At 50.5% G+C, this 25,431-nt stretch overlaps 1 protein-coding gene across 1 annotated transcript; it reads right to left on the bottom strand.

Moving 5' to 3' along the window:
• Positions 1–779: 779 nt before the first annotated feature.
• SESN2 (sestrin 2) lies at positions 780–25,009 on the bottom strand. Its single transcript, XM_033227526.1, has 10 exons — positions 24,531–25,009; positions 15,410–15,475; positions 12,484–12,681; positions 11,902–12,084; positions 11,575–11,787; positions 10,905–11,055; positions 10,256–10,374; positions 9,395–9,585; positions 3,710–3,854; positions 780–2,564 (listed from the first exon to the last, which is right to left on the bottom strand). Exons 1-10 carry the CDS (start codon positions 24,618–24,620, stop codon positions 2,478–2,480), a joined length of 1,443 nt encoding a protein of 480 aa, XP_033083417.1. The 5' UTR covers positions 24,621–25,009; the 3' UTR covers positions 780–2,477.
• Between the last annotated feature and the right edge of the window lie 422 nt (positions 25,010–25,431).

Genomic DNA, 25,431 nt, shown 5'->3' on the forward strand with positions numbered 1-25,431 from the left:
AAGGGGAACACAAAGTCCAGCAGGGGAGGCTGCCTGGAAGAGACCTAGTTTTCTGACAGCAGTATTTAGAGGAAGTAGGAAGCCCGCAGGAGTGGTCTTAGCTCTTATATGATGTGGTTTTCCTGATAAGCTAACTAGTTCCTGGTGCCCAGAGAAGCTTGACCAAGGTCACACAGCCATAAACGGCACTGGCACAGCTTGGGGGCTGCATCTAACTCTTTGTTCCTGGCGTTGTCTCCTTGGTGCTGGAGAGGGAAGGATGAGAAGCAGGCAATCATAATGCAGTGGGGTTGGGGACACAAGGGGGTCCTTCCAGATTCAAACAGCCTCTCTGTCACAGCGGAAGTCCAGTAGTGGACAGAACAGCAGATAAAATGTCAAGGCCTCAGGGTCAAGCAGAGCAGGGGGCAGTTCTGGCTCCTCCACCGATTAGCTATGTGGCCTCAACAATGTCACTTCACCTGTCTCAATTCTCTTGCAGGATTGCTGCAGATTCAGAGGAATGGTCTCCAAGTACCCAGCCCATGGCCAGGCTTAGAAAAGTACCATGGTCATTATTACTCCACAATGCCAGGGCAGCCACAGAAGGGTGACAGGACTGATGGCCAAGGGACAAGTAGACTTTCAGTGCCAACAGTCCCAACCTACAGTCACTGGGCACAAGTTCTTGGCAGGAGAGGGGCTATCAGGTCAGGCCCATGATGCAATCACAGCTCTCTGTCTATGCTACAAGGTGAACCATGACCTTCAGGAAATTGCAAAAACAGTCCATAAAGGAGTATGAAACAAAACCTCAGCGAACGTTTATTTCTCATTAATATGGAACCGGTAGCAAAGCCAAAGATTTCTGCACTTGAACACTGGATACCACTCCCCACCCAGCCAGTGCACATTTACAGAGTCATCACATCCCCTCTAGAACCCAAAGCCCCATGCCGGGGCCCCTTCTCTCCTGCGCCCCTTCTTGCAGGGAGAACTTTCAGGCCTGAGGGGTGCCGGTTGCTTCCCCGCGCCTGCACGGGTATGAATGTGGCACCCTGGCCAGGCTCCCCTCCTGCCTCGCACAGCAGCAGCACGGCCCTTGCCTTTCTTCACTGCCCTCCACACCGCTCAGAGAGGAGGCACAGATTGCGAGAAGGGCCAAGAAAAGTCGTAATTCACAGTCGTTTGCTACAGAAAGTGACTGGGATCAGTCCTTGGCTGCTTCTGCCTCCAAGCAATCCACTTAAGCCCCAGGAGAGGGGACAGATGAGATACTGGTATGGGGGTGGGAGTCCTCAGAAGGCACCCAGGAGACACTGGCTACAGAAGTGGGGTCTCTGGAGGCCTTCAAGATCTTACAAGAAAATCCACTTGCTGTTGGCAGGTTAGCCTGAGAATCCCAGGGGCAGCTTCAGACATTGTGGGGACTCAGACCCACCCTCTCAGTCTGCAGCTATGGCAGTCAGAGGTTTGGCAATGTAGCCATGGTCACCTGGCCATGGCCCAGGGGCAGGGTCCAAACAAGAACCCTGGTGCCTCCTGCCCCTCCTACTGAGTCATGGTGCCACCTAAGCCATCTAGAAAGGCTCAACTTTTTGGCAAACATCTGCAGCAGAGCCACTGGAGGCAGGAGAGTGAGGTGCTGGCCTCTGCGAGGCAGGTGCAGCTCTGGGAGAACAGAATTCTCCCTCTCCTCCTCCTCTCACATGCTGACTGTGGCTCTAGGTTGGAACCTCAAGCATAAAGAACCAAAGTAAAGAGGATTTATAATCTAATACTCTCTCCTCTTCAGAAGGCAATGTGACCAGCAAAGGCTCAAACTCTCTCGAGATAATCTGCTTTTTTTTTATGTACTTGGCCTCTCTCCTGAGGCCTCACACCATCAAGCATGGAGAAAAGGAAAAAAGGGCAAAGGAAGTCAAAAAACTGAACTAGGATTTGGACAACAGCTTCAGCCTACCCAACAGAACAGGCTTTTAGGGAACTAGACACACAGACCAGCTGTGACCCTGACTTTCACATTGACGGGTGAGTGGCAAGTGGGAGGTAATGAAATCTGGGAATGACAGGGGAGAGAAGGCAAACCTGCCTGGAGTGTCAGTCCTGGAGGCATTTGCCCCTCTCCCTTGGAGGCCAGCCGGGGACTTCCCAGTTAAGGAAGGCCACAACACTTGTGGCATATATGTCCGAGCTTGGCCCGTCTTCTTTCCTGTGCCCTCTGCCTCTGGGGGCAGGAGAAGGAGGAAGGGTGTGGTCCCTTGGGATCTCCTAGTGCTCTTCCAGCTCCCAGGAACAGGGCTGAGATCCCAGAGTCAGTGCAATGAACTGTCCATTCCAATGAGGAAAAGGGAGGGTGTGGCTTGGGGACTGCACATCACACACAAGCCCACTCAAGCGTGGGGAGGGTGGGCATGGGACACAAAAGGGTCTGGGGCTATCTCCAGACAGAGAAGTCCTTGTGGGGAGCTGGTCCGGACCCAGGCCCTGCTCGGGAGTCAGGTCATGTAGCGGGTGATGGCACGGAGGGCGTATAGCAGAGCAGCTTGCATGCGCGCCTCCAGGAGCAGCAAGTTCACGTGGACCTGGGGCACAGAGGAGGGCACATTGGCAACTGATGTCACTCCTCACCCCCTCACACCCCTCCCAGACTGCCTCGATCCCTGACCCACTTACCTCACCATTTCCTTTCCTACAGAGCTGCCCTGGCCTCTGCTAAGGCTCTGAGCAGTTTAGTACAAGGACAAGCACATTCATTCCTATCATGACTAAGCTCTGTATTCCTTAAAGCTAAAACGGGCTGGGCGCGGTGCCTCAAGCCTGTAATCCCAGCACTTTGGGAGGCCGAGACGGGCGGATCACGAGGTCAGGAGATCGAGACCATCCTGGCTAACACGGTGAAACCCCGTCTCTACTAAAAAATACAAAAAACTAGCTGGGCATGGTGGCGGGCGCCTGTAGTCCCAGTTACTCAGGAGGCTGAGGCAGGAGAATGGCCTAAACCTGGGAGGCGGAGCTTGCAGTGAGTGAAATCCGGCCACTGCACTCCAGCCCGGGCGATAGAGCAAGACTCCATCTCAAAAAAAAAAAAAAAAAAAAAAAGCTAAAACGGCCGGGCGCAGTGGCTCAGTCCTGTAATTCCAGCACTTTAGGAGGCTGAGGCGGGTGGATCTTGAGGTCAGGAGTTTGATACCAGCCTGGCCAACATAGTGAAACCCCACCTCTACTAAAAATACAAAAAATTAGCCAGGGGTGGTGGCACGCGCCTGTAGTCCCAGCTATTCAGGAGGCGGAGGCAGGAGAATCGCTTTAACCCAGGAGGAGGCAGAGGTTGCAGTGAGCCAAGATTGTGCCACTGCACTCCAGCCTGGGTAAGAGAGGGAGACTCCACCTCAAACAAACAAATAAACAAAACAAAAAAACACCTCAGCGAGATAATGTGACTTGCTGAAAGTCACATTGCTATCAAGAGATAGTGTTATGATTTGAGCCCAGGTCCACCAAGTTACCACTAATGTGAAGCAGGCACTCACATTCCCATTTTACAGGTGAGTAAACAGACTCTGAAATCACACAGTGGAATAGGAACTTCAATCCAGAGCAACAGGCCCAGGTGTCCCACCTAGCAGGACAGACTCAGTCTGGGGACCCTCACTGGGTCCTAACCCGTTGCCCTCTCCATTGGCTGGGCTTGTCTACTTCCATCCTGCCCTGCCTGTATAGGTCATACCTTCTCTGAGTGGCGGAAGTGCCTCCAGAAGAGGTTGTACATTCTTCGGGTAGTCTTCTCTGGGTAGCAGGCCACTGTCTTGATATAGACCTTGAGGTTCCGCTCCAGGAGCTGGTTCACCTCCCCATAATCATAGTCATCATATCTGGATGGAAAGGTCCCAGCAGCATTACTCATGCTCTCCTCCAAGAGGCAGCTCCCTCCCCCCAATCCCACCCTATAGAGGGAAGAAGAGTGTTGAGAAAAGTCAGAAGGTAGGCCGGGCGCGGTGGCTCACACCTGGAATCCCAGCACTTTGGGAGGCTGAGGCGGGCAAATCACCTGAGGTGAGAAGTTCGAGACCAGCCTGGCCAACATGGAGAAACCCCATCTCTACTAAAAATACAAAATTAGCTGGGCGTGGTGGCCCATGCCTATAATCCCAGCTACTCGGGAAGGCTGAGGCAGGAGAATCGCTTGAACCCAGGAGGCGGAGTTTGTGGTGAGCCAAGATCACACCATGGTACTCCAGCCTGGGCAACAAAAGTGAAACTCCATCTCAAAAAAAAAAAAAAAAAAAAGGAAAGAAAAGAAAAGAAAAGTCAGGAGTGGCCGGGCGTGGTGGCTCAAGCCTGTAGTCCCAGCACTTTGGGAGGCCGAGACGGGCGGATCACGAGGTCAGGAGATCGAGACCATCCTGGCTAACATGGTGAAACCCCGTCTTGACTAAAAATATAGAAAAAACTAGCCAGGCGAGGTGGCGGGCGCTTGTAGTCCCAGCTACTCGGGAGGCTGAGGCAGGAGAATGGCATGAACCCGGGAGGCGGAGCTTGCAGTGAGCGGAGATCCAGCCACTGCACTCCAGCCTGGGTGACAGAGCGAGACTCCGTCTCAAAAAAAAAAAAAAAAAAAGTCAGGAGAAACAGCTGATATCATGTATCACAGGCCACATTGGCAGGGGACCACTTCAAGGAATGCAGAGAATGAGCATGCTGTATTGAATACCAACTATGCGCCATGTGGAATCCTCTAAACTACTCTACACTATTGTGTATATGACTGGATGGTGTATGCAATCTACTACATTCATCAACTCCATGTTATGGATGAGGAAACAGATTCAGAGAAAGCAAGTCACTTGCCCTAGTTAATACAGCAAGGAATGGTGTTTTTTTTGAGATGGAGTCTCACTCTGTCACACAGGCTGGAGTGCAATGGCATGATCTCAGCTCACCGCAACCTCAGCCTCCTGGGTTCAAGCAACTCCTGCCTCAGCCTCCCAAGTAGCTGGGATTATAGGCGTGAGCTGCCACGCCCGGTCAGGAATGGGTTTTTAACCCAGCTCTGCCTAGCTCAGGGGCCATATCCACTACTCTGTAGTAAAGGCCATGGAAGGTAGAGGAGGAAGTCAGTGGAGAAGGAAGAGGATAAGGGTAAAAAGGAGCTTGTACTCATTCTATAAATGGGCAACCTGAGCCCTGGAGAAGATGACTAACTTCTTCAAAGCCAAAAAGCAAGTTGGTGATGAGTCTACAAGCCACTTAGTCATCCCCAGTCTAGTGAGCAAGGGGAGCCAATGTCAAAACAGATCAGTGTAGATGGAGGAATCACTGGCTGAAAACTGGAGGCCAGATTTGGAAGACAAAGAAATAGGAGCAAGGACCACGTTGGAGAGCAGAGAAGCCTGGACCTGAGGGCTGAGCAGAAACCAGCCTAAGCCACACTCTAAGCAGCCTGTCCTTGGCCAGCCATGAGTTGGAAACCTACTAGTGACTAGAGTAAGAGGATGGTTCATTAAGTATAGCTCAACCCATTCAATGAAATATGATTTACAGCTAGTAATACACAGAAACACAAACTTTCTATAACGAACACGTACCTTTTTTAAAACGGGGTAATTTTTTGGTGTTTGGTATAAACTATTAGGTGAGAAAGGCAGGAAAAAAATTCATGTGTTCACTAAAACATGCTCATGTTTTGAGTAAATGAATAAAATAATTGAAATGAGTAGGGAAAGAAATGGCAACTTATTTTGTTTTTGTAAATTATATATGCTTTTGTTACCTGTGCATAGAAAAAGAAAGGTGCCAGGTGTGGTGGCTCATGCCTATAATCCCAGCACTTTGGGAGGCTGAGACAAGTAGATCACTTGAAGTCAGGAGTTTGAGACCAGCCTGGACAACATGGTGAAACACCATCTCTACTAAAAATGCAAAAATTAGCTGGGCATGGTGGCACCCACCTGTAGTTCCAGTTACTAAGGAGATGAGGCAGAAGGATCACCTGAACCCAGGAGTTGGAGGGTGCAGTGAGCTGAGATCACTCCACTACACTCCAGCCTGGGCGACAGAGTAAGACTCCTGTCTTAAAAAAAAAAAAAAAAAATGCCGAACACGGTGGCTCACGCCTGTAATCCCAGCTCTTTGGGAGGCCAAGGTGGGCGGATCATGAGGTCAGGAGATCAAGACCATCCTGGCTAATAAGGTGAAATCCCATCTCTGCTAAAGATACAAAAATTTGGCCGGGCGCGGTGGCTCAAGCCTATAATCCCAGCACTTTGGGAGGCCGAGACGGGCGGATCACGAGGTCAGGAGATCGAGACCATCCTGGCAAACACGGTGAAACCCCGTCTCTACTAAAAATACAAAAACTAGCCGGGCGACGTGGCGGGCGCCTGTAGTCCCAGCTACTCGGGAGGCTGAGGCAGGAGAATGGCGTAAACCCGGGAGGCGGAGCTTGCAGTGAGCTGAGATCCGGCCACTGCACTCCAGCCTGGGCGACAGAGCGAGACTCCGCCTCAAAAAAAAAGAGATACAAAAAATTACCTGGGCGTGGTGGCGGGCACCTGTAATCCCTCCCAGCTACTCAGGAGGCTGAGGCAGGGAAAATTGCTTGAACCTGGGAGGTGGAGGTTGCAGTGAGCAGAGACTGCACCACTGCACTCCAGCCTGGGCAACAAGAGTGAAACATCATTTCAAAAAAGAAAAGAAAAGAAAAGAAAAAGACAGGAAGGAGATAACTGATAACAATAAGAGCAGACAGTATAATGGATAATTTTTATTTTATTTTTTGCTGTGTTGCCCAGGCTAGAGTGCAGTGGTACAATAATGGCTCACTACAGCCTTGAGCTCTTGGACACAAGTGATCCTCCTGTCTCAGCCTCTAGAATACCTGAGACTACAGGCATGCACCACCACACTCAGCTAATTTTTATTTTTTTGTAGAGATAGGTCTTAATTATGTTGCCCAGGCTGAGGCACAAACTCCTGGTCTCATGTAATCCTCCTGCTTCAGCCTCCCAAAGTGCTGGGATTGCAGGTGTGAGCCACTGCACCCAGCCTTTATTTTCTTTTTTGTTATCTGTGTTTTTCAATTTTATTTATTTTGAGATAGCGTCTTGCTCTATTGCCCAGGCTGGAGCACAGTGGCATGATCTCAGCTCACTGCAACCTCTGCCTCCCATGCTCAAGGGATCCTCCTGCCTCAGCTTCCCAAGTAGCTGGAACTACAGGAGTCAATAATAAATTAGTCAATTTTTGTTATTTTTTGTAGGGATGGGGTTTCACCATGTAGTTCAAGTTGGTCTCGAACTCCTGGAGTCCAGTGATCCACCCGCGTCAGTCTCCCAAAGTGCTGGGGTTATAGGTGTAGGTCACCACTCCCAGCTGTTTTATTTTAAATAAACAATTAATTGTTCTACGTATATCCTTGGCAAGTAATTTCACATCTAGGATTTATCTACAAGAACTTATGCGTAAGATTAGTGAGCGCACATGGTGTTTGTAATAGTGAAAATCTGCAAACAACCTAAATATCCAATAATAGGGAAATGACTGAATGATCACAATACATCCATGCTCACAGATACCATGCAGTGGTTAAAAGCATAAAACAGGCTGAGTACAGTGGTTCATGCTTGCAATCCCACCACTTTGGGAAGCCGAGGCAGGAGAACTGCTTGAGCCCAGGACTTCAAGACCAGCCTGGGCAATAGACCAAGACCCCGTCTCTTTAAAAATAAATAAATAAATAAATAATAAAATATCTATTCGTGCTGATAAGGTAGTTCACAGATAGAGAAAATTACAGGACATGTCAAATCTGATCCCATCAACTTACAAAAATCAGAAAAGATTTAACAAGCAAAAAGATGAAAATGTAATTCATCATATAATAGTATGCAGAGATATCACTACTAAACAGTATTTTAGTGTGTAGCCTTCCATACATTTTCCATGCATGCACAAACTGTTTAATATAAAAAAGAACATAAAGAAGATTTCTGCTGGTAATTAGCTTTCTTTTCTCTCAATACAGTCTGAATATTTTCCCACGGAAATATAAATAGACATCTTTTTTTTTTTTTTGAGACAGGGTCTTGCTCTGTTGTCCAGGCTGAAGTACAGTGGTGTAATGATGGCTCAGTGAAGCTTTGACCTCCTGAGCTCAAGAGATCCTCCCACCTCAGACTCCCAAGTAGCTGAGACTATAGGTGTATGCCACCACACAGGCAAATGTTTTAATTTTTTGTAGAGATGGAGGTTGCATTATGTTGCCCAGGCTAGTCTTGAACTCCTGTTTCTCAAGCAATCCTTTCACATTGCCCTTCCAAAGTGCTGGGATTACAGGCATGAGCCACCACGCCTGGCCTCTATTGTAATTTTTTTTTTGAGACGGAGTCTTGCTCTGTCACCCAGGCTGGAGGAGTGCAGTGGCGCAATGCCGGCTCACTTTAGCCTCCGCCTCCAGGGTTCAAGCGATTCTCCTGCCTCAGCCTCTTGAGTAGCTGGGATTACAAATGCGTACCACCACACCCAGCTAATTTTTGTATTTTTTTTTTTTTTGAGAAGGAGTCTCGCTCTGTCTCCCGGGCTGGAATGCAGTGGCCGGATCTCAGCTCACTGCAAGCTCCGCCTCCAGGGTTTACGCCATTCCCCTGCCTCAGCCTCCCGAGTAGCTGGGACTACAGGCACCCGCCACCTGGCCCGGCTAGTTTTTTTGTATTTTTTAGTAGAGACAGGGTTTCACCGTGTTAGCCAGGATGGTCTCGATCTCCTGACCTCGTGATCCACCCGTCTCGGCCTCCCAAAGTGCTGGGATTACAGGCTTGAGCCACCGCGCCCGGCCTAATTTTTGTATTTTTAGTAGAACGGGGTTTCACCATGTTGGTCAGGCTGGTCTCTAACTCCTAATCTCATGATCTACCCGCCTTGGTCTCCCAAAGTGCTGCGATTACAGGTGTGAGCCACTGTGCCAAGCCTATTGTAATTTGTAATAGCTGCATAATATTTCACTGAATAGATGTATCATTATTTAAAGTCTCCTACTAAGCATTTATGTTATCCTTATTTATTATGAGAGAAGAATTACTACTTGGAATGGAAATACAAACATAACTCTCTCTACATATATATAGTATGTATGTGTATATGTATGTATATGTGTATATATGTGTATGTGTGTATATATATGTACATACATATCAAACAATAGTTATCTCTGGGAGTGCAATTAAAGAGTTTCATTTACAACGTTCAAACAATGAGTACTGTCATCTTTCAAAATCACAATTTGATTTGAAAAATAGTATAGGCAAGAAGAAAGGAAAAGAAAAAAACAAAAACAAAAAGAAAACGGAAACCACCGTGAACCCGGAATGAAGACTCGCAGCGCACACGTGCCCCAGGTGAAGGGACATGGGCTCACCTGATACCAAAGACGCAATGGATGTAGTTCCAGATGGCCCTGCGGAGCACGGAGGTGTCCACACCGCTGTGCATGGCGATGGTATTGTAGGTGAGGCTATAGGCTGCCTGGAACTTCTCGTCCAGCAGCTGCCCACCCTCAGGGTAGAGCCGCTGGATCAGTGAGTAGCCATGGTCTTCCCAAGTATAATCCTTAGGTAGGTGGGAAGGGATTGGTGAGTCTTTGGAGGCCAAGACCAGCCAGAGAGACCCCTATCCTCCCATCCTCTGGACCTTGGATCTACACAGTTCTCCTTCCTGGTGCCATAAACCTAATGTGCTGCTTGCCCTGGGCCTCAGAGGTCAAGGAAGGTACACTTTGGTGATGACCTTCTCCTTATGATCACCAACTCCTGAGCTGAGGGTATAGATGGGTTCCTTAAGGATTCACAGGGACCCCACTGCCCTTGTGGAATCTTGAGGGAAATAACGTACCCAACTCTATTTTTTTTTGAGACAGGGTCTTGCTGTCACCCAGGCTGGAGCGCAGTAGTGCAATCACAGCTCACTGCATCCTTGACCTCCTAGCTCAAGTGATCTTCCCACCTCAGCCATTCAAGTAGCTGGGACTACAGGCATGCACCACCTTCCAGCTAATTTTTTAAATGTCTTTGTAGAGACAGGGTTTCGCCATGTTGCCCAGGCTAGTCTCAAGCTCCTGGGCTCAAGCAATCCTCCCACCCTGGCTTCCCAAAGTGCTGGGATTACAGGTGTGAGGTACTATGCCCAGCTGGGTACCTAACTCTATAACTACTCAAACTATCCACCCACTGCTTGTTCGTAAATGTGGAGCAATGGCCAAGAGTAGTAGAGAGAGCCCCACCTGGGCCCGGAAGGTGGGGGGCGCCTGAGCCCCTCTCCGGGTGAAGTCCTCATATCCAAAAGTAGGATCTTCCACAAAGCACAGCATGTCTGGGTGTGGAGAGGGCTCCAGGATGTCAGCTGAGGACCAGAAAGAGGTCACAGTGAGGCTGAGGCATGGGGCACGCAGGCGTCCACTCCTGATTAATCACCGAAAGGGGGAGGGGAAGGCAGAATAGAGGGCCAAAAAAGCCCCTTGCTATAGTGAGTGGGGCAAGACTTCAGCTGGAGCCAGGCCTTGTGGAGGGGGTGGATCAGGCCCATGGACCCATGAAGTGAGACCCCTGGTAACAATAACAGTGGAAGTTATTTATGGAGGGGTTCGCCCTGGGCCAGGCTCTGTGCTAAGATCTTTGCTTCTACTGCCCCACTAACCCCACACAGCAATCCTGAAGCCCTGAGATAGGAAGTGACTCGTCAGTGGTCGCACAGCCAGAAAGGCTAGCAGTTCAGGATTCAAAGCCAGGTCTGAGCTCAAGGCCCAGGCTCAGAACCTCTTGGACGGGAAGCTGAGAAGTGGGTGCCTCTAGAATGCAGGAGGCAGCTCCTCCTGACCAGAGATAGCCTAAGAAGGAGCAGCCCCAGGAGCCTGGATGCCTGTGATCCTGTACCTGAGGGGGTCACCAGCAGGCTCTCTGACTTCTCCAGCTCAAAGCGGCTCTCCATCTCCTCCTGGGACGTCCCCTCGTCCCACAGCAGGCTCTCCTGCAGCTGCCGCATGCGCTCCATCAGTGCCTCCACTTCGCGGGCAGACTCAAAGCCCTGCAGGAGAGGGCCAGTGGTGACCAACTCCTCCTCTTCCTTCGGCCTCTGGGAAGCTCCACACCTCCTTCCCACAGGCCAGGCCTTCCTAATGCTCACAAAGGCCTAGGGCATCCTCTGTGCCAGCCACTGTGCTGGACAGCACATGGGTCTGTGCTTCCTAAAGTGACATTTACAAAGCTACAGAATAGACACAACTTCCCTGACAGGAAATTTTTAAAGTATCTGTATTTTTGTATTAAAACAAACAAGGCCACATTATTCAGTAAAAGGTAAACTTTGTAGTTTTAAAGTGCTGAAACCAACAGCCTTTGAGCCTCACAGCCCAGTGTGAGTAGGGGGTCTTATCTCCCCATTTCACAGATGAGGAAACTGAGCTTCAAAGTCAAATAACTTTTCTATGGTCTCTCACAGCAGCAGGTAGTGCAGGCACCAAAGATTGGGAAGCAGTAGCTTCTACCCAAGGACCAGAGGTCACGCCTGTTTCCTCCCCGATCAAGACCCAGGCCCGTGACTTACCCCAGAGTTGTTCAACGGGTCCCTGCTCGGGGGACTGCTCTGCTCACTGGGGGGTGTAGGTGCCTGGGGGGCAGGGCTGCCATCTGCATCCCCCTCAGGGAGGATGCCACAGCCAAACACAAAAGACGAGAGCGAGTGGCAGTGGGTGAGCAGGACCAGAGCCTGAATGAGCTCGGCCAGGGACCAGGTGTGCTCGCCGGTCTTCAGCAAGGCCTGGAGGGGACAAAAAGGGAGGTTAGAGCTGCTCAGTGCCTGCCCTGGGCTACCCACCAGGCACCAGCCAGGCCTCTGTGCTCCCTCAGACACCCGTCTCTCTGGCCCCTGCACCTGGATGTGCTCCTTGGTGATGAGCCATGGCCGATGCGCCAGCAACTTGTTGATCTCGCTGAGCTTGCGCAGCTTCTCAGGCGCCCGGTGGAGGCCCAGCAGCCACTCAGGGTCACCACCGGTCTGCAGAAACTCGGCCATGTGGGAGCCTACCAGGTAAGAACACTGATGGCGGGCGGCAGCCTGCGGAGGTAGTGGACAGAGCCTGAGTCACCCTCCTCCCTTTGTGCCTGGCTCAGGTTGGTTACCCCATCAAGGGAGAGGTTGTAGGGCTCACTGTTGCCCAAGAGGCAGGAGACCTAAGTTCTAAGTAACCCCAGCTCTGCCACCAGCTTGCAGGCCACCTGATTCCTTTTTGCACCTCAGTTTGCAAGCACTAATGATTCCTTTCTTCAACACCTAAAATTTTCCTTCCAAGATAAAACCAAAAAGTCTAGTTACAGAAAGCCAGGGCTTTCCCTGCTCTATGCCGCCTTCCCTCCTTGTCTATAGCATCAGTTCACAAAGCTCCCAGAAAAGAGGTCAAAGGACAGACCCCCCCACAAAGCCACCTCTCCAAGTGTCAGGCCCAGAGAGGCTCACCATGATGGCAATGTAGTGGCGCCAGGAGCTGGCCAAGGGACCATCCGTGTGCAGCAGCAGGTAGTGCAGGCGCCAGAAGCAGGTAAAGTAGTCAGGGTGCAGGCCCATCACCACTGCCAGGTTGTCTACTCGCCCAGAGGACATCAGTGCCTCCAGCCCCAGGTGCTGCTCGAGGCTCTCGGTCCCCTCCCGAAGGACCTGCCAAGCAAAGGGGAGGACAGCATGGGTTTCCCTCCTGCCCCACTCATCAAAGAGACCACTGTATTCTTCCAGTGGGTTTTTAATGGCAAGAAACTAAAAACCACCACCATGTCCAAAAAGAAACAATGGGGAGAATCAGATATTTTAATAAGTGATTCAATGAATACTTATTAGGTACCTTATATAATAATGGTCAGTACTTACACATACGACGCTATGTGCCAAGCACTGTTCAAGCATGCATATTTTAACTTATTTAACTCTCACAACAACAAAATTGGAGTTCCGTTTCTCCACTTTTAGGTAGGAAAGCTAGGGTACAGAGAGTAAAAGTACGGTTTCTCCTCCCTTCATGGAGTATTTTTTTTTTTTTTTAAGATAGAGTCTTGCCATGTCGGCCAGGCTGGAGTGCAGTGGTGTGATCTTGGCTCACTGCAAGCTCCGCCTCCCAGGTTCACACTATCCTCCTGCCTCAGCCTCCCCAGCAGCTGGGACTACAGGCACACATCACCACACCTGGCTAATTTTTTTGTATTTTTAGTAGTGACGGGGTTTCACCATGTTAGCCAAGATGGTCTCGATCTCCTGATCTTGTGAGCCACCTGCCTCAGTTTCCCAAAGTGCTGGGATTACAGGTGTGAGCCACCACACCCAGCAGGAGCGTCTAACACCGCAAATGCATATAACCACGGGGGTGGGTGCAAAATAGTTCACATTTCCTGAGTGCTGTCTCCATGCCATCTCTGAGCTTACAGTTTTCTCTGCATGATTTCATGGGATCTTGCCAATAAGCCTGTGAGGTGAATACTATTATTTCCCCCACTTTGCCAGATGAGGAAACCAGGAAGTTTTGTTCCTTGCTCAAAGTCACAGATCTTATAAATGACAGAATCAGATTCAAATCCAGATGAACTCCAAAGCCTATTTCGTTCTTCTTTTTTAAATAGAGACAGAGTCCCACTATGTTGTCCAGGCTGGTCTCAAACTCCTGGGCTCAAGTGATCCCTCTATGTCGGCGTCCCAAAGTGCTGGGATTACAGGTGTGAGCTACTGCACCTGGCTGCCTGTTTCTTTTCTTTATTATAAAAGAGTGGACCGGGCACGGTGGCTCACACCTGTAATCCCAGGACATTAGGAGGCAGAGATGGGCAGATCGCCCAAGGTCCAGAGTTCGAGACCAGCCTGATTAACATGGAGAAACCCCATCTCTACTAAAAATACAAAATTAGCTGGGCGTGGTGGCGCATGCCTGTAATCCCAGCTGCTCAGAAGGCTGAGGCAGGAGAATTGCTTGAACTCGGGAAGTAGAGGTTGCGGTGAGCCGAGATCGCGCCAATGCACTCCAGCCTGGGCAACAAGAACGAAACTTCACCTCAAAAAAAAGAAAAAAAAAAGAGTGGTCATTTATAAATGAAAAAAATAAAACACAAGAGCAATACCTGAGCTTAGAATTCTGGGCCACAGACATAAATAATCAGCAAGTGGTTGTTTGCCTTACATTTACCAAGAAGTGGAGGAACAGGGGGTTTAGAGGGAGGTTAAACGTTTGTTACCTCATTAACTACTCGCCCTACACATTTAGGAAAAGCAAAGAGGAGAGGAAACAAAATTTTTCTTTTCTGAGACTGAGTCTCACTCTGTTGCCCAAGCTGAAGTGCAGTGGTGTGATCTTGGCTCACTGCAAGCTCCGCCTCCCGGGTTCACACCATTCTCCTGTCTCAGCCTCCCAAGTAGCTGGGATTACAGGTGCCTACCACCATGCCCGGCTAATTTTTTGTATTTTTGGTAGAGATGAGGTTTCACCGTGTTAGCCAGGATGGTCTCGATCTCCTGACCTTGTGATCTGCCTGCCTCAGCCTCCCAAAGTGCCAGGATTACAGGCGTGATCCACCGCACCCGTGAAACAAAAAATTTGTCCTTGTTCACTGAAGGCCAAAGAAAATGAGGAAACTAGTTTTACCTTTTTCTGTATGTTTTGAAGGTACCTCCACTAGCCCAACACACTAGAATGTAAGTTCCATAATGGCAAAGATTTTTGTCTTGTTCACTGCTGTATCCCAAGCAACCAGAACAGTGCCTCACACAGATTAATCATTCAATAGATATATTAAGTAAATGAATGAATGAACTGACTCAGTAGATGAAGGATGTCTTTCTTGTATTAAGTGAAAAACAAAACAAAAAAACAAGTTGTAAACTATGACCTTGGTTCTGTACTGAAAGTAAGTATTGGCTTGAACAAAGCACAGTAAACACTGGCAAATGGTTAACAGTGATGATCTCTGCAGGGTGTAGGAAGATACAGGAGATCAGAGCTTTCTGAAACAATGGAAATTTTTAAAATAATAAACATATATTACTTTTGAAACAGAAAAGAACATGTAATATACGTACGGTCACGAATGAGAAGATAAACATAGATAGTTCTATCTTCTTAAGGGAAACAGGCACTGATCTAGGAATCGAAAGTTTGGCCACACACAAAAAAAAAGTTTGGCCACTACCTGGCTATTAGCACTTGATTTCTTTCAGCCTGTTTCTTCCCAGTAAAATGAAGTTGATAGTGCCTGCTTCACAGAGCCGTTTTGTGAATTAAATGAATCAGAAATCAGAAAGGAATAGTTTAAAAGCTGCAATTTAAGGAACAGGAAAAGACGCCTGCCCACCAATATGCCATGTCCTTTCTTCCCAGGGAAAAAAGATCCCTAATCCCTTCCAAGCTTACCTCCTCCACGGGGATGAAGGTGCTGGGCCCTCGAGGGCCTCGCCGAGCCCGGCTCTCCCTCTGCTCCTGGGGGGAAACACATGGAGGTTAGTCCGCAGTAGAAGGGAGAATAAGGAGGATTATTACCTATCCAGCTTCTTCCTCCTATCCAAGGGGCTCCACTGAACTGTTAAACCCACCTTTCTAGCATCCTTTGGATGGTGAAGCCAGGTGGGAAGATAAATGCGTGTTTGGAAGGGTAAGCAAGAAAGAGGGCTCACTCCAGGCTGAGTTCTTCAGGAACTGGGCTGGGACCCAGGAATCCCAGCATGTGGGATGGGAGGGTCCTGGAGAAGGAACTATATAGCCACCATGCTGCACATCTCCAGAAGGCCACCTTCTCAGTGGTCCTAGAGAACTTAGACAAGAACACCCCACAGTGTGCACCCTGAAGCCAGGTAGCCAAGTACCCAGATGCCTCAGAAGCGGCTTCAGCTTCTCTCACATGTTCATTTCTTTCTTCTTCTTCCATTTTTTTTTTTTTTGAGACGGAGTATCACTCTTGTTGCCCAGGCTGGAGTGCGATGGCGTGATCTCGGCTCACTGCAACCTCTACCTCCTGGGTTCAAGCGATTCTCCTGCCTCAGCCTCCCAAGTAGCTGGGATTACAGGCATATGCCACCGCGCTCACCTAATTTTTTATTTTCAATAGAGACAGGGTTTCTCCATGTTGGCCAGGCTGGTCTCGACCCCCCGACCTCAGGTGATCCGCCTACCTCAACCACCCAAAGTGCTGGGATTACAGGAATGAGCCACTGCGACTGGCCTCTTCTTCTTTAGTGATGCAGTCATAGCTTACTATAGCCTCAAACTGCTGGGCTCAATGGATCCTCCTGCCTTGGCCTCCCAAAGCACTGGGATTACAGATGAAAGCCACCATGCCTGGCTGCTTATCTGTCCTCCCACCACCAACACCTCATCAACTAACACCCCCTCTTGTCTGGACCACTACTCACAGCCTCATCAGTTGTCCCCTGGCCTCCTCAGCCCTGGCCTCTCCTATCCATCCTCTACCCAGTAGCCACATTAACTTTCTGAATATAAATCTGATCAGCTGACTTAAAATCCCACCTCCCCTTCCCATGGGCTTCCAGATAAAATTACTGGCCCAGTCCTACTGGTCACTCCTTTTGCAAAGTTAAACCATGGCATCTAGGAACCCCTCACCTATGACCCCAAAATTCCCAGGGTTTTTGCTTCTAAAAACACTGTCATCAAATTGTCTGTTTTGTTTCCCTGCTACCAGATCACATTTAGTGGACAGCAGCGCCAGGCCATTCATACTAGTCTGTGAATGAAGACAGAGAAAGCAGAAAGGCATGGAGGGAATCCGAGCAGGGTGTACAGGGCTGACGGAAGCAACCATTTTGACCTGTATATGCTGGAGCCTCTTTAGAAACCACCAAAATCATGTACTCACTACATCTGCTTCTCCTAGTCCTAGAGATGGGGTTCAGGAAGGATGCTCTACTTATTCATTTATTTTGTTAATCCGAGAGTGGAAGTGGCTCTCAGCACTGGCCTTGGTTACAGTTTACCCAAATCAGAGCCATGCCCTCACTGGACAGGGATAGGAGGCGCCCAGTTCTCCCCTCCCCATTAAGTTCTAGACTTAGTACCAGCCCTCAGGTATCTGGGAACTAAAAACTAAAATTGAACCTTCCTTCTCAGATGGCCAAAAGCCCACTGAGGAGGCAGAGCTCTGGGACTCCAGAAGACTACAAATACAAAGTCTCTGGAGTAGGTACCAATTCTGCAACTAACTTGCTATGTGGCTCTGGGAAAGTTAAAGGCCTAACTCTCTAGGCCTTAATCCTGGCAGGTAAAGTAGCCCAGCTACCTTCAAAAAGAGAGTTGAGCTGACTGTGCAGGCCCCTTTCAGCCCACACTTCTGGGAACTTCCCGGCCAGGCTGGTCCAAGTTCAGCGTAGTAACCACCACAATCCCTAAACACTCCCCTTTGGAGCTTCCCTCCCCCCTCACCAAAGAAAAAGCCCCACAGCTCTGTACAGGAGATAAGGATTGCTGACTCCACAAACTGGGCCTCTACCTCAGGGGACCTGAGGACAGAACAGCAAGCCACAGCAGGGCAGGGTGGAGCAGAACTGGGGGAGGCAGAGAAGGCCCATCAGGGGTGCTAGGGAAGGACAGGAATAGCCTTGGGAATCCCAACTCACTCCAAAATCTGACCCAGGAACTGTCAAAAGAAGGAGCTCTAAGACATGGGTCTCGATCCATCAACATTTTCAGCAATAACAACAACAATATACAGTGCAGTTAAAAGATAGGGGCCCAGGCCGGGCGTGGTGGCTCAAGCCTGTAATCCCAGCACTTTGGGAGGCCGAGACGGGCGGATCACGAGGTCAGGAGATCGAGACCATCCTGGCTAACACGGTGAAACCCCGTCTCTACTAAAAATACAAAAAAACCTAGCTGGGCGAGGTGGCGGGGGCCTGTAGTCCCAGCTACTCGGGAGGCTGAGGCAGGAGAATGGCGTGAACCAGGGAGGCGGAGCTTGCAGTGAGCTGAGATCTGGTCACTGCACTCCAGTCCGGGCGACAGAGCGAGACTCCGCCTCAAAAAAAAAAAAAAAAAAAGGCGGGGGGGGCCCTGGGCTGACACAGCAGCTCATCCCAGCACCTTGGGAGGCTGAGGCAGGAGGATCCCTTGAGGCCAGGAATTCGAGACCAGCCTGGGAAACATAGTGAGACCCCTGTCTCTACAAATCGTAAATTAGCTGGGCATGGTGGCACACAACCTGTAGTCCCAGCTACTCAGGAGGCTCCTGAGGCAGGAGGATTGCCTGAGCCCAGGAGTTTGAGGTTATAGCAAGCTATGATCGTACCACAGCATTCTAGCCTGAGCAACAGGCAAGACCCTGTCTCAAAAAAAAAAAAAAAAAAAAAAGATGGGGCTCTTGACACAAATTGCATGAGCTCAAATGACAGCTCCACCACCTGCTATCCCTTAGCTTTACGAGCCTCAGTTTCCTTACCAAATAATGGGGATAATAGTATCTACTTTCACTGGCTAGTGATGAGGATGTCATGAGATAACACTGTGTAGCTTACCTCAATACCTCCATCACAATAAGCACTTAATAAAAGTCAGGTATCATTAACTTCCTTACTGTATCAAACAAGGGCTTCTCCACCCAAGCAGTACATTAGAATCCTTTGAGAAGCTTTACAAAAATAACAATGCCAAGGTCCCACCTCCCACAATTCTAATTCAGTTGTCTGGGGTGGGGCCCCAGCATAACAGCTAGGGTGAGGACCATTGTTTACACCATTTATTGATCACTTTCTCAAGTATAAGGCACTATGCTAAGTGCTTTCTAGGTGGAAACAGAATTAATTTGTTCACTCAACAAATATTTTTGATGGCTACATTGCAAGCAGTAAGAATACAGCAATGACCCTCGGCATTCATATAATTCAGAATCTGATAAATAGGATTTCAAAGCACAGATTCTATAAAGTGAGTGAAATAAACCAGTAACTGTATGATGGGGAGGGACAGTGTGCAATATTTTAGTGTAACTAGACAGGAAAAGTCATTGAGGAGGTGGTCTTTGAGCTGTTATTTAAATGATGAGAAGGCAGCAAGGCCTGTAAAGATTTAGGGGGCCTAGGGAGCGTGGCTCACACCTGTAACCCTGGTACTTTGGAAGACTTGGGGGAGGATCACCTGAGGCTAGGAATTTGAGACCAGCCCGGGCAACACATTAAGACACCCTCTCTTAAAAAACAAACAGGTTGGCCGGGCGTGGTGGCTCAAGCCTGTAATCCCAGCACTTTGGGAGGCCGAGACGGGTGGATCACGAGGTCAGGAGATCGAGACCATCCTGGCTAACACGGTGAAACCCCGTCTCTACTAAAAACTACAAAAACCTAGCCGGGCGAGGTGGCGGGGCCTGTAGTCCCAGCTACTGGGGAGGCTGAGGCAGGAGAATGGCGTGAACCCGGGAGGCGGAGCTTGCAGTGAGCTGAGATCCGGCCACAGCACTCCAGCCTGGGTGACAGAGTGAGACTCCGTCTCAAAAAAAAAAAAAAAAAAAAAAACAGGCCGGGTGCAGCGGCTCACGTCTGTAATCCCAGCACTTTGAGAGGCTGAGGTGGGTGGATCACCAGAGGTCAGGAGTTCAAGACCAGCCTGACCAACATGGAGAAACTCCGTCTCTACTAGAAATACAAAAAATTAGCCAGGCGTGGTGGTGCATGCCTGAATCCCAGATACTTGGGGGGCTGAGGCAGAACTGCTTGAACCCAGGAGGCAGAGGTTGCGGTGAGCTGAGATCGCGCCATTGCACTCCAGCCCGGGCAACAAGAGTGAAACTCCATCTCAAAACAAACACCCCAAAAACTAGGAGGACCAGCATTCCAGCTAGAGGGAACAGATAGTATAAAGCCCTAAAGGCAAGACCAAGTAGATTTGAATCCATGGCTCCAATACCTTGAATGCTTCCCTGAACCTGACAGAGGAAGCAGGCAGGGCAGCATACCGCTGCCAAGAAATGACCCCTCCAAGTCAGCCCATCCTGCCCCAATTCCCTGGAGTGGGGAGTCAGTAATAATAGTGGTACGTAACAAGGCTGGTTACCACTGGCTAAGCATTAATTTCACATGCACTACCTGTACTTTAGGGCAGACTGTAAAAAGAGGTAATGGCCCCAGACCTGTGCCTGGTTCCTATTTTTTTCTTTTTTCTTGATACGGAGTCTCACTCTGTCACCCAGGCTGGAGTGCAGTGGCGCGATCTCAGCTCACTGCAGCCTCCGCCCCCCGGGTTCAGGCAATTCTCCTGCCTCAGCCTCCTAAGTAGCTAGGATTATAGGGGTGCACTACCACGCCCAGCTAATTTTTGTATTTTTAGTAGAGACGTGATCTTCCCACCTCGGCCTCCTAAAGTGCTGGGATTACAGGCTTGAGCCACCATGCCCGGCTTTTTTTTTTTTTTTAAATAGAGATGAAGTCTCACTGTGTTGCCCAGGCTGGTCTCAAACTCCTGGGCTCAAGTGATCTTCCCGCCTCAGCCTCCCAAAGTGCTGGGATTACAGGCATGAGCCACCATGCCTGGCATGGATCATAATTTAAGCACTGACTATATGTTAACTTTTAAAATAGCTAAGGTACTTGCGCACAGGTTCCATCTAATTTTCATTTGTTTTTGGGTGGCGGCAGAGTCTCTACTTTGCACACAAGGAAAGATTAAGGGTTCAAAGGTTAGGCACCAGCTGACAAGTGGCCAATCTGAGATCTGAACCCAGGGCTGTCTGGCTTCTAAGGTCCATTCCACTTCATAATAACAGCTTTGGGAAACGGTCCCAGCCTTGGAGAGTTGAACTCAGCTCAGTCTGGCTTCCAAGGGTTCAGTCCACTACCCATATCCTCTTCTTGGAGAAGCCCCAGACTTTACTATTGGTTACCCTATATTATCCTTTATAGAGTCTATACCTCGACTCAGCTACAGACACCTGGTTACCCACTCTGCCAGCTGGGAAGGAACAGACACTATTTCTCCTTTGCCTGCCCCCAGCTGAATTCAGATATTTTCCTGGGTTTACGCCTGAGAAGACGACACAGAAATATAGCCCAAGCAGCCCTGGACCTCCAGCCTTAGAGTGGGCAGGGTGGAGGGGGTGTGAGTGAGTGGTGCCATACACTTGTTTGCCCATCATGAGCTGGGCACCACGCTAAGTGCTTTACACATCTGATTGTGCCAATTCCTCCCAACCACCCAGAGAGAAATAGTTCCTTCTTTGGAGACAGGGCAGGGAGGCTCAGAAAGGTCCTCTTCCAAATGGGCACAATTCAGATCTGACTCCATGGCTGGAAGAGTTCACAAGAGTCTGCTAAGCCAACAAGGGGCAACTAGTCACTAACACTTATTAGGTGCAAAGAGCAGTGCTGGGGATGAGACCTGCAGGGTATCTCCAGCAAGGGACTGTTTCACATAATTGGGACCAAAGCTCCTACATGGAGAAGGGGGACTGGAGGAGGGTGTGCAAGGGGACTTATCTAGTGGGGGAGGAAGGGCTTCCCTGAAGAAGAAATGATGTCTGAGAAAGTTTGTTTTGTTTTGAGACAGAGTTTCACTCTGTCACACAGGCTGGAGTGCAGTGGAGCAATCTCAGCTCACTGCAACCTCTGCCTCCCAGGTTCAAGCAATTCTCCTACCTCAGCCTCCCGAGTAGCTGGGACTACAGGTGTGTGCCACCACATAGGGTTAATTTTTTGTATTTTTAGTAGAGATGGGATTTCACCGTGTTAGCTAGGATGGTCTCGATCTCCTGACCTCATGATCCACCTACCTCAGTCTCTCAAAGTGCTCAAATTACAGATGTGAGCCACTGTGTGTGCCCAGCCTGTTTTTTTTTTTTTTTTTTTGGAGACAGTCTTGCTCTGTCACCCAAGCTGGAGTGCAGTGGCATGATCACAGTTCAGTGCAACCTCTGCCTCCCAGGCTCAAGCAATCCTCCCACCTCAGCCTTCCAAGTAGTTGGCACACACCACTATGCCTGGCTAACTTTTGTATATTTTGTAGAGACGGGGTTTCACCATGTTGTCCAGGCTGGTTTTGAACTCCTGGGCTCAAGCAATCCATCTGCCTCAGCCTCCCAAAGTGTTAGTATTACAGGCATGAGCCACTGCATCCGGCCAAGAAAGTTATTCTGGAGCCTAATACTACCAGTACTAGAGTGAAGTCCTTGGAACTTTCTGAAGATACACACATCTGAAGGCAATGAGCTCCTGAAAGGGAGTGTGTGGTGAAGTGACAGGGAGTTAAGGGAGCTGCACGGCTGGGTCATCTCTTGGGCCCCGGACACCTGACTCAAAGATCGGCACCCTGCTGTCTTCTAAGGATGCCACTCAAAGCAGAAACCATCCCAAAGTCCTCTTTTTTCAAGAGGGAGGAATACACAGAAACCTCCCAGATATGCCAGGTGAGGTGGCTCATGCCTGTAATCTCAGCACTTTGGGAGGCCAAGGCAGGTGGATCACCTGAGGTCAGGAGTTCGAGATCAGCCTGGCCAACATGGTGAAACTCTGTTTCTACTAAAAATACAAAAATTAGCTGGGCGTGGTGGCACATGCCTGTAATCCCAACTACTAGGGAGGCTGAGGCAGGAGAATTGCTTGAACCTGGGAGATGGAGGTTGCAGTGAGCTGAGATCATGCCACTGCACTCTAGCCTGGGCAACAGAGCAAGATTCCATATCAAAAAAAAAAAGAAAGAAAGAAAAAGAAGCCTCCCAGATAGCATCAGTTTTTTCGACTGAGGAAACATGGCTTCTGTGTAAAGATCCCTCCCTCAAAGCCTTTTCTCCCTAGACCAGTTCCCAGGCACTGTCCCAGAGAGGGGTGTACAGTGTCTGATCTCAGGAACAGGTTCAGGCACCCCCTTGTGAGACACTCTGGAGAAAGCTGTGCATGCCATGGCCACATTCTGATAATAGCAAGCAAGTTTCATGCAGTTACTATGTTCCAGTCACGGTGCTTTAGCCTTTGATTGTATTCTGAGTTAATTCTCCCAACAATCCCTTGGAGACACTGTAAAATCCCCATGGGAATCAGAGAAGTGATGACTGGCTAAGCCACACACAGCAAGTTAGCAGGAGGGCTGGGACATGAACCCAGTCCTCTTGCGCTCTAGTGTCCAGGTGTTCTCAATAGTAACATTATTTCCATCTTTCCAAAGAAGTCACACCGCTGAGAAGCTGCAGAAGAGCCATTCCTCCACACGGCGCTCCTAAATCATGGCAGGGAAGGGTAAGCAAGCTAACAAAAACCAGGGCACAAACCACGTACTGACAGAGGTAGGATCCCCAGAAACCACGTTACTCAGAGTAGAGCAGGGATTTTCCTGGGGTCACACAGCACTCAACCAAATCCCAGGTCCAGAATACAACCTCCACCACACTCTAGGCCTGTAAACTAAAGCAACTAGAAGCTCACGGTGCCATGCAATCTCCGAAATCATAAGGCCGAAGAACAAGTTATCCACTGGGGTTGGTGAAGAAAGCCTCTTTCTGAGCCCATCGTGGGCCTCAAAGCTCTTCCTGTAAAATGGGGCTATAGCGTAGCTTGTATTTTGCCGGTTTAGTCCTGAGGACTTAGATTAAAGGCGAAAAAAACTCAGAGCCTAGTATCTAGTAGATGCATAATAAATGATAAGATGTCCATTATCGCTGCTGCTGGTAGTGGTGGAGGAGTGCGAATTGTCAGTCTGGTTAGGTCCAGCCTAATTCCCGGCCTCCCTGCAAAGCCCCTGCGGGCTATGCCGGGGTGCGAAGGTGGGGGGGCGGGGGGGAACGGCGCGAAGGGAGGGCGGGGGACGAATTTCTGGAAAACAAACTTCTGGGCCCTCAGACGACTTACTTAGCAGGGCGCAGCCTGACCCGCGCTTGGCTTCGGAAGCCTCGAAGGGGGTTGTCCCCTCTCTCCCGAGCTTTGGCTGCCGCCGCCGCGTACCGGGCGGCCAGCCAAGCCCCCAGAGCCCCTGCGCTCTCCCTCCAAAGCAGGAGTGCTGGGGACAGGGGGTGAGGTCGACTTTCGCTGGCCAGTCCCAGGTGCCTACGCCCCGCACTGGGGGACAGAAGCCGGGACGCACCCCAGGAACGGTCCTCTGCCCGCCGGCCCCCGCGAAGAGGAAGGGACTCCGCGGAAGGGGGCGGGGAGGAGGAGTGGTCGGGCCGCTCCGGCCGGGATTTGCCTGGACTTGAAGACGCTCAGGAGCCCAAAGCCCGGAGAGCCTCCAGAAGGCTTCTCCCTCATTGGCCAGGAGTCCGAGGGAGACGAGGAAGGATCCGCGGCCCCGGGGGGGAGGGGGGAGGGGGAGAAGGAAGGGGAGAAGGAGAGGGGGAGGGGGAGAAGGAAGGGGAGAGAGAGAGGGAGGGGGCGAGGGAGGGGGGAGGGGTGTCGAGGGCCGCTGCTGCCAGTTGATGCAACCGGGGTCCCAGGTTACGCGCTCGGTTTTGCCTCCCCGAGCCCGGGACACACCGACTCAGCTCCGGACAGCCTGCGGCTCAGACGCGGCTCGGGGTTCCGGGGAAGAGGGGCGTCGCGCGGCCGCCGCTTACCTCTCCGGGGCCCGAGTCGCCGACGCCGCCCGGGGCGAATCGCAGGTAGTCCTTGAGCTCCGCGCGGCACTCAGAGTCCGCCACGATCATGGTGCGCGCCAGGACCCGGTCGCGGCTCGCTGACGACCCGTGCACCCGAGCGGGTTTCGGACGGACGCCCGAAGGAAGCCGGGACTGGTCGCCGCCGGGGAGCTTCTAGAACCCCGGGGCGTCTCTCGGGGCTCCAGAACGCTCCGGAATCCGAGAACTGCCGCTGCGGTGCTGGACTCTTCCCCAAGTCGGGCTTCGGGAACGGCGAACGGCCTCGGGGGCCTGGGAAGGGCCGCAGCGCAGGGGTTTTCACGGCCTCGGGAGTCCGCAGGGGCCAGGGTTGCTCGCGGACCCAGCGCTCCTCAGCATCCCCGCCGCGGAACTGCCAGCGCTCGCCCGGCTCTGACACCAGCAGCTCAGTCCGCTGCGGTCCCCGGGGGAGGGGGGGGGCTTCCCCGCGGTCCAGCCAATCAGAGGTCTGTTCCCTCGGGGAGGCGGGGGAAGCTCCCCCCCTGGAGCTGGTGGCTGCGCCAATCAGCACCGGGAAGAGCCCGGAATTCTGGGAGTTGTAGTCCGCCTCGGACGAATGTTGCAAACTTTTGCAAGACAGTTTAGTCAGATCGCTGGCAATACCAGACGGTAGTGACAGCCAGAAGAGTCATTAGGGTTGCGTGATGAAAAGGGACTTCACTGGGCTAGGCCAAACAGCCGAGTGTGAAATCTCCTAAATGAATTCTTCATCTTTTCAGTTCCTGGAGGGACTGGTTTGGGTTAGGAGAGGTTTGGCTCCCGTCCTATCCGGTGCTGCTAATTATAGAACTGAACCCCAGATGTTTAGAGGTCAGAGGGCACAACCCTGCTCCCCCTAGTC

The sequence above is a fragment of the Trachypithecus francoisi genome, unplaced genomic scaffold, assembly GCF_009764315.1.
Source record: "Trachypithecus francoisi isolate TF-2019V2 unplaced genomic scaffold, Tfra_2.0 Lachesis_group12, whole genome shotgun sequence".
NCBI classification, from domain to species: Eukaryota; Metazoa; Chordata; class Mammalia; order Primates; family Cercopithecidae; genus Trachypithecus; species Trachypithecus francoisi.